The sequence below is a fragment of the Serinus canaria genome, chromosome 1A (assembly GCF_022539315.1).
Source record: "Serinus canaria isolate serCan28SL12 chromosome 1A, serCan2020, whole genome shotgun sequence".
NCBI lineage: Eukaryota > Metazoa > Chordata > Aves > Passeriformes > Fringillidae > Serinus > Serinus canaria.
The window spans coordinates 44,977,165-44,986,738 of NC_066314.1; the positions used below are offsets into that span (position 1 = coordinate 44,977,165).

At 36.7% G+C, this 9,574-nt stretch overlaps 1 protein-coding gene across 4 annotated transcripts in view; it reads left to right on the forward strand.

The window, feature by feature from the left end:
- The window catches only part of APAF1 (apoptotic peptidase activating factor 1), a 31,349-nt gene extending 24,088 nt beyond the window's left edge, over positions 1 to 7,261 (forward strand). For all 4 annotated transcript variants that reach the window (XM_030238262.2, XM_050970110.1, XM_030238261.2 and 1 more), the window contains 5 exons: positions 564 to 683; positions 1,012 to 1,137; positions 1,896 to 2,021; positions 2,451 to 2,597; positions 5,611 to 7,261. In XM_030238262.2, the coding sequence (XP_030094122.2) occupies positions 564 to 683; positions 1,012 to 1,137; positions 1,896 to 2,021; positions 2,451 to 2,597; positions 5,611 to 5,754 (663 nt within the window). In that variant the 3' untranslated portion in view covers positions 5,755 to 7,261. The remainder of the gene's footprint in view (positions 1 to 563; positions 684 to 1,011; positions 1,138 to 1,895; positions 2,022 to 2,450; positions 2,598 to 5,610) is intronic.
- Positions 7,262 to 9,574: the final 2,313 nt, after the last annotated feature.

A 9,574-nucleotide genomic window follows, 5' to 3' on the forward strand; every position in this document is an offset into this window, starting at 1 on the left:
TAAAATAAATTGATGTTTACATAGTTTCTGAAGAAAAAAATTCACAAAACTCATTTTGCAGTGAATAGTTGAATCAAAAATAGAAGTGTCATTTTGTTATAAATGGCAAAGCAAAATGGCAGTTCATTAAAAATGCCCTTTAAAAATATAAAAGAAATCGAATTTAAGTAAGCAAAACATGAGGTCTGCCAGGTGAAATAAGCTTATATGTTGTAACAATCAAAGGTTTAAAGCCCCAAACTACTGAGGTGCCTGAAAGTTATTGGTTTTCTGCTTTTCTTTTTTTTTAATTACCAGTAAATTTTAAGTATCAAATTCACTTTGCAAATAAGGTGATATGTGTATTATAAGGAACTCTGTCATGGGTTGACCATTAAATGCTATGGCACCCTCAATCTTCAGCATCTCCATTATGGACCACTTCAATATCTAACATTTTAATTAATCACCACCACCATAAGAACTTGTTATTAGTCTCGTTACTTAAAAATAAAAAATTAGTTCATGCTTCTTATGTTTGCTGTTTCACTTTATTAAAAAATGTATTTGATTTTTATGATTAGGTATGGAATTGGCAATTGAGTGAATGTGTGTTCTTAAGAGGGCACAAGGAAGCAATCAAGGATTTTAGACTTCTGGAAAATTCAAAAATTCTCTCTTGGTCGTTCGATGGAACTGTTAAGGTGAGTAAAAGGCTGTGAACTGAGAAATCACATCCAACACATTTGACTGTCTCTTGTAACATTTGGTATTCCCTACATTTTGTGTGGGCACACATTTTACTGAATCAATTGTAAAGTGTAAGCTGACTTGTAAGACAAAGTTGTGGATTTTCTGTTTTCACTAAGATCTGCACTGTTGTATTTTAACTATATCAGTGAGTATAACAAAATATTGGCCACATTAGAACTATCTAGCTGAGTTTTATCCCTTATATATTGTTGTGTAAGATGTGTTTTTACCTTATTACTGTGTTAAAAAAGTAACTTTTTATTTCTGTATATGTGATAGGTTTGGAATATCACTACTGGGAGCCCAGAAAAAGATTTTGCTTGTCATGGAGGTGCTGTTCTTTCCTGTGCTGTTTCACCTGATGGTAGTAAATTTTCATCTGCTTCTGCTGACAAAACTGCAAAGGTTGGTTACCTTCTGTATAGAGATAAAAATGGTGCCTTATTTGTCCTGAAAAGTAGTCTGTATTTTTCATTTTGAGGTACCTAGTGATTATTCAAGTTATCCTGTTGTATTTCTAGTTTTAAATTTCCTATATCTGTCAACACGTTACTAAAGCTGTTGCAGTCATTTGCAATTGATCTTGGATATAACTTAAGCCTAGTGGCTTCTGTACAAATAAAATGTGTGTTTAATGCACAGCTTTGTGCAGAACACTTTGTTTATTTCTCTGTATTGATTTGTTGATAGCCTGACATTCTCATTTTGTAAAGCTAAGAAAAATTTCTGAGACTTCCAGTGATGTTTCTGTTCATAGGTTCAGAAGGCAGGTGCACAAAGTAATGAGCTGGGGCTGCCCCATTATGTTCCTAAAACATTCCATTATATTTCTGAAATATAATTTTCAAGTGATTGATGAATCCTGTTTCTGTGAAGCTTTAAACTTCCTTGTAAATATATAGGTTTCATTAAAAGGTATTTTCCAAGGAAAGATACATACAGTCTGTTCAGTAATTTGTAGCAAGTGCATTCTTGCTACAAATTACTGAAGTGATTCAGATAATAAAAAAGAAAACCAGGCTTTACAGTATAAGACATTTACATAAATTCACATACAAATATGCATATGTAGAAAAAGTCTTATGTACCTTATGTGCCTTTTAGAAGAAATCATGACTGGTTTGGAACTTGTCTTTGACTCCTCTGTAATGTTTTCCATTTAGATATGGAGCTTTGAAAGTTCATCTGTTCTTCATGAACTGAAGGACCATGAAGCCTGTGTGCGGTGCTGCACTTTCTCTCCTAACAACAAACTGTTGGCCACTGGAGATGACAAGGGAGAAATAAGGGTACTGCTCTAAGCTTGATGTTATTTCATCATTCCATTGGTTGTCAGTTCACAGAGAGAAGAGTTCTTATAGTTTGTGTACTGCATGTCTGATTCCATAGCATGGTGGTGAACATTGGGGTGAAAATAGCAAAATTTGCCACATGAGGCTGTAGTTTCTAACCATATTCATAGATTTATGGTCCATGAATGCTAAGGAACTGATTCACATGATTTAATAATAATTCTACTGTGAATTGCATGTGTGATTAAATTCTCTATATAATATACAGTTCTAAGACAAGATTTTTTTAAAAATTATTTTGTCACTTCAAGTAGAATATATATATGTATTCCTCTAATACAGAAAATGCATTTCAGGTTTCCTTATTTGAGGCATTTTTTTTCCCTGTTAAGTTTCCTTCTATAAATACTCTTTCCTCTCTTTCAGATTTGGGATGTTTTAACAGGTGCATTGCTTCATTTCTGCTCCCCAGTTACTGTAGATGAAGGAGAGCCAACACATGGGGGTTGGGTAACAGACCTCTCCTTTTCTCCTGACAGTGAAATGCTTGTGTCATCTGGAGGCTATCTTAAGGTAAGCCTTGAAGTAAACAATACCCTGCCATACCTTACTAAATGGCAGTACTCTGACAATTAAGACTAATTCAATAAACAGACCTGAAACATGTTATTTAACACAAAGCTTCTTTATTCTTGTGGTGGTCTTGCACTTTTCACTTCTTCTCATATCTGCAAGTCCCCTGTAAAGTCTTCTAAGAATTCAGATTTGTTTTCAAACTCCATACCTTCAATTTTTATTAACTTCAGATTTTCATTTGCAATGTCCTTCCTTAACTTCTTTAATTTTTAAGGTTCCAATAATTTTTGTCTTCCTTAATATTACTCATTTTTGACAGCAATAATAGATTTCTTTTTATTTATTTTTTTGCGATACTGAGGTTTAAATTTTAAATTTTGTCATAAGTAGAAATCCAGAGGATATTGCAGGTGATGATTTCTGCCTTGAAAGACATTTCATAAATAATATTTGGAGGAAATCAGTGTTTTCATCAATCTCTCATTGGTTCAGGCATCTACTGGGCATATGTTTTTTGGGCAAGGGGAAGAGATGGCCTTTTTTTCAGTCTGTGAATGGTTCTTTGTAATTTTAAATTTCTCATGAGGTTTTGTGTTGGTTTTTTCCCCTTTGTGACGCCAACACCTGTTATTAGAAAGGTGTTATCTGTGTGTGTGTGAAATGACAGGTGGCAAAGTTCTCACCTCGGAGGGATGGAGTTTAGCTGAGTGTTGGTCAGTGTCTGGGTGTTAGACATGCTATCAGACTAATTCTTTGAAGTCAGTAACCATGTAACAAAGAGTTGAAATTTCTAAGTTAGTTTTGAAAGCACCTTCTGATGTTCATTTTATATTAAAGAACAAGACATACTTTCTAGCTTCCTCCTCATTTTATCTTGTGGTTACACAGTATGGCATGGTGATGCTTATTGGAGTGGAGAATGGTTTAGGATGTTAGGAACTTCTGGAATTCTTCTAGTCCAGCCCCTTGCTAGAAGTGATTTGCCGAGTTAGGTAAAATTTTTTAGGGCCTTGCCCCATGAAGTATTGTCCCAAATCCAACAGGATTGCCTCTGGGCCCTGTAAAGAGTGTTATCTTTAACCTCTCTTTTCTCTAACCCTCTTATTAGCAGCAGTTAGCCTCCTAAACAAATGCAGTGCTGCCTTCTATGACATCTGGTCTAGGTGTCCAGCCACCCTAATCACCATGTGCTGGACTTGCTCCAGTTTGTCAGTGTCTTTCTTGTACTTGGGCAGGGCTCCACACACAGTGACTGAACTTACAGCTCACTCTGTTACCTACCCTGTATTCCACTCAGCCAGTCCTTATCCCTCCAGTTTGGCTGTAGGGATGCTATGGCAGACCATGCTGAAGTCAAGGTTGCTCACATCCACTGCTCTTGCCATGCTCTTTGGAGAGACACCGTTCTTGTCAGCAGAAGTCAAGTGGGTGCTTCAGCATCATTTAACTGTGGTGTATCTCTGTTAGTTGTTCAAGATCACATCCTTGCTTTTCATGGGACTTGAAATGACTTCCAGAAAACTTGTTCCATAATAATCCTGGACATTGCAGTGAAGATTACTGACCTGTAGTTTCCCAGTACCTTCTTTGCTCTTTGTGAAAGTGGGTATGGCATTTGTCTTTTCCCAGTCATGGGACCATATTCAATGACAATGTCTTCTGAAAGTATTGTATTTCTGCTTCTCTTTCAGGATCTACAGATAGATGTGTATGATGTGCATGAAAGCACACACACACAGAGCAATTTTCTAGGGAGATACTAGTCAGGGAAAGTCCAGAATATTTCAGGAGTCTGGACCCCTAAAAGCTGGACTGAGTTGGACTGTCGAGTTACGTGATTGATACCTTTGAATGAATGAGTCATCTTAGTCACAGATGAGGAGATGAGGTGTATCCACCTGGGTTCTATTGAACTTGCTGTGTCAGTGGATCCCACTGGCAAAGCACTTGCTCATTAATTCAGAACAAAGGTTCAAAAGCTCCTTAAGATCCACTTTTGGTTTGGTTTTTTTTTTTTTGAGGGGTCTCCATCAAATAACAGACACTTTAGGAACAGTGGCTCCTAAATCAGAGCATTGTAGTTGTGTAGTTGAAAATCTGTATTATGCACACAACTGTAATGTTACATATTTCATGAGATGACTAAACTGAAAAGTAGTAATACCATTTGCTTTTTAGTGTGATCAAAGCTGAAGGTGATCTCTTGTGCTATTTTGCTGTTGCACTCAAATGCTGCCAGAATAGAGGGTAAAGTTCCTACTGGCACAATGGAATAACAGCTTTGTGCTGGATTGTGTTAGGTCCAGTTTTGCATTGGTCTACAGTTTTTCTGAGAAATGGGAAGTCTCAGACCATGGTAGCAGGTTTCTTGGTTTCTTTGTTGTTAATACTAACTGTGTATTCTAACAAATATTAATTGTAATCTCACTAAAAAAGAAGTCAGTCCTACTAAAAAAACTGCAAATGGTTTCTAACATGTACATGATCCATCCTCTTGTGTGTCTAGCTAAGTTTTTAATTCAGCTATAGTTTAAGTTATCTGGCACACTCCCATTTACATGAATGTTTCAGGTATTCATTTGGTTATATGAAAATGCATAATTCTTGAAAGTTTGGACATATTGCAGCTTCTGTCTATTGATTGCATTTTGTGATGGGAGAAAGTTTGGACATATTGCAGCTTCTGTCTATTGATTGCATTTTGTGATGGGATAAGGGGCAGTACCTGAATTTATTTTGTATGATTTCTTGAGATTTAACAGCTTCAGTCTTTTTGAAGGTTTTTTTCATCTGAAAGCCTTTTATTTAGTAATTAATCCTAAACTTATTCTACTTAAAGATTTTTTGGTTTTAATGTTAATTAATTTGATGGTTTTATTCTTAATTCTACCTATTTGGTAAAAGCAGACAACTGGCTTAGCCAGTTAATAGATTGCTAAGCCTGTTAATAGATTCTATTCTGAACTTCTTTCACCTAACTGAAAGTGGGTTTATTATTTTTTTTTTATAGTGGTGGAATGTAACTACTGGAGAATCCTTACAAACCTTCTACACAAATGGAACAAACCTCAAGTCAATACATGTGTCCCCTAATTTCAAAGTATATGTGACTGTTGATAATCTTGGTATTCTTTATGTATTACAGAAGTTCTGATTAATGGTCTGAACACTGCGAAGATAACAAATTTTTTAAGCTGGAGAGAAAATTTTTCTTTGTCTAACTGTCATTCAGCTGTGAATTATATTTAATTGTTGTATTCATGTATATTTATGTACTTTTATGCATGTTTTTTCAAATGAACTTGCATTTAATCTTGTTTTTAATAAGAATTATCATGATCCTTAAATCTTGATTTGCATCTTAAGTATGTTGCTTCCAGTTTTGTAAGGAAATTATATTAAGATTTATGCAAATTAGTTGAAATTAATGTTAATAGCAGTGAAGAAAGAATAAGCGTATGATACTTTGAAATGATATTTTATGCTAAGGTTGATGGCTAAATGCTCTCCAGCCATGAACACAATTGTGCAAGATGAAAAAAGCCCATTTTTTGGTGCAATGCAAGGATTTTCATTTAGTACAAAATGGGAAGAAGCAGGGGCATTCTTCATTTGCAAAATGGAACCAGCCATGGTGGTGCTTGATGTTCAGAGCAAATTGAGATGTTCAGTTTACAGCAGCTGTGCCTCCCACTTGCAGTAAGAACCTTCATGCTTCAGACCTGTGGAGATAAAGCCCATTGTAGCATGGATGAGCTGTTCCTATTAAAGGGAACATCCTGAGTCTTCTCACGGCAAAATCTGAAATCCAATATTGCAATAGAAGTGGAAGAGGCTGTGCCACATTTCCAGTCAGAGGATGAGTACAGCTAACCAGCTAAAATGAAAATGGAAATGGCTCAAAAGTTATGTATTGGAAATGATAAGAAGGTGTGAATTTTAGATTTTTTTTCTTTTGGAAATAACATTCAGTTTATACTATGGAGACACTTTACTGTTGTCAGCTTTGTTTACATGGGATTCTATGCCAAGTTGATCTCTTGCCTGGTAATATGTGATTTTTATGGGTTTTTTAAATGGTTTTTTTTTTTGGTAATTTTTACAGTCTATTTATAGATTCAATATAGGGTAGAAATATCAATGTTTTGTACTAATTGTACTTGACAAATGCTTTCTGAATAATTGGGTAGCAATGTTTGATTTGGTACCTAGTAAGCCTTTTTCTATTCAATTGCCTCTTAACTGCTATGAGCAACTGCACAAGCATTAATATGATTTTCATACTTTTGTAGCTGGCAGTAGAACTCTGTCTAACTACTGGATTGTAAAAAGTACAGTAAAAAAAGATACAGCAAGTATCTCAACTGGTACTGAATATTGAAATTTTTACTTTTAGTATTTTTTGTGTGCATTTCATAAAATTTAATAGGCATTTTTAGTATTTCCCTGGTTTTGACAATCACCAGTTTTTCCTCTTTTCAAACTTGAAATTCTACTCTTTCTAAGGTGCTGTTCAATACGGGTCAGTATAATCAAACTACTGCTGGCAGAAATGTAAAGAGAAGAAATTCAATAGAAAAGACCATGATGTTTTGTATTCCAAGTATGTACAGTACTTAATAAAGGTGATCCAGGCAGTATTGGCCAAAGTTGTAAATGAATTTGAATTCCTGAGTCAGTTTTTTTATACCTGGGAGGGAGAGGGATTTCTCCTTCTTTTATTGTGGGGTTTTTTTTTTAAGTCTAAACATAATGCTGCTTCACACACTGCATCAAAAATATGGCTGTGGAGGAAAAAGGAAACAAGGAAAACAAAGTCTTGGAATATGTTGCTTCTGGTGTCCAATGGGTAGAGAGCCCATCAGTACCCTCTGAGTAGCTGAGGCTCCAAGGAGCAGGAAGCTTTTCTTAGCCAGTATCCCTCTATACCAGAGACCATGCTGTCCTTACTCCTTAGGACTCTGTCAGGCTGAACTTAAAGACTCAACCAGGGTAAAAGGTACAGGAAAAATATTTCCACTGAAGAACCAGGGCAGAAAGTTCTCTTCTCTGAGAACACAAATGAAATTCTGATGATAAGAAAAAAATCACAGAAAAAACTGATCACAGTTTAATGCAGAGAGCAAATGGCACAAGAGCAGAGTTCAGAGACAATTGCAATTTTGAAGTGACTAGGAAGTAAATAGCACAGAAACTTGAAGAAATGTGAGATAAACATGACATTCTTGGATGTTCTGGAAGAATGACAGCACACAATCATTGTGCTTGTTGCTGGAACTGGGGCAGCTGTTCTTCACAGAAGGTGGTGTTGGGATGGTTGCACTCACATATGTAGAAGTCTGGAGCTGGCTGTAAGTATTTGAAACTGAGGTGGAACAGGAATAGTGATGAAAATGTCTGAAGAGCCAAAGGATAGGTCTGATTTACAGGAAAAATATGTAAATATTCAAGTGAAAAATCATTGAAATGATTTTTCCAGGAAAGGAACTTCTTCAATTTAAAATATTTAAGAAGACAGTTTTCTGTAAAAAAAGAAGTCTTGCTGTATCATCAGATTTGGCTGTTCTCTTCAATGTTACATGTATTGTAAAGGAAACAGAAGAGAATTTGGCTAAAAGCAATTTTTATGTAGATTGAATATCAGTGCTCCCATTATCTTTTTTAATGTCAGATTAAAATGAATCAGTCTACATTAAAATTTAACTAATGATCTACTGCTAATTTTATCTAGTTCTATTGCTGAAATTATAATATGCTTTTGTGAAAACAATTTGTGTACTTCCTATTAACCATGCCCTATTGGTTTCTGTAGAAATTGAGTCTCTTCACTTTGTCAATTAAACCTACAGCTCCTTCACATATCACCTTTTTCTCTTTCCTTGGGAATTGTACCCATGTGTGATGCAGCTGCTCTAGAGGATGCTTTATATTGCCCTGAAGTGTACCATTCCTGCAACTACAGTGTTCTCCTTCCCCCTCTCTTATCTTACACAGTTGTTTGAAATAGAACTGTGCACTGAGTGCCTGAGGTTTTTCCAAATAGATCTCTTGTAATGCTGGAATGGGGGGCTAGAACTGGAACTGGTGACCTGTTGCCAGTAGAGGGCTATCCCCCACCCCAAAATTATTTTGTCTCCTTTTGAAAATTGTGCAGTTAAACTTCCCTTTACAGAATGCTGTGCCAATTGCTGCTTTGAGGGGGTTTTTACAATTTTTAAATTCAGTGAAGTCTCTGTGTGGGGCCCAGTTCCTCAGGTTGTATCTAGCCACCACAGAATCTGTCCTTACCACTGCTCTCCCAAGGTGTTTTGCAGGAGCTGATGCCCTTGCAGGTTTCTGGGGAAAGCCAGGCTGTGAGACTCTGACTCGGGTGGTTTCCTCTGCCTTCCTGGAACAGAACATCCCTGGGAGGCTGCTTGTCCTCTTCTTCAAGAAGGTGCTAAATCCAGAATGGCAGCAGATCACAGAGAATTCAGGTATGGTTTTGCAATTGATAGTAGAAGACAGACTCCTTTTGAACTCTTTGGTTTCCCTTTCTCCTTCCTAGCAAGTACAGGTTCCATGGCAATGCCCAGGTGTGGAAGAGTCAGCCTTGGAGCTGTATTTGCCCCTGGTAGGACACCTGAGCTCTCAGGTGTATTTGTCCACCTTGTGCTTTCCTCCTCCTTGTGTCTCCCATGGAGGCAGAAATTCATTTGGGTTCCTAGATGGTGATGATGATGCCCAAGAGCTCTGAGGACCTGGGACACCTCATTTCTGTCCTGATTCCAAGAAAACCAGAAGCCAAATGACCTTTACTGTTTGGAGGACAGGGAGGGTGCCAGATATTCTGAACACTTCCAGTATGATATCTTTTTTTTCTTTTTCTGTGCTCAGTTTCACTTTGTTCTTTCAAGCTAGTAATGGGGCACAGTCACTGGCTCTGCCAATGTGCAGTGAGATGTTAAGCTGAGACCAGGCTTGTTTGTGGCTGG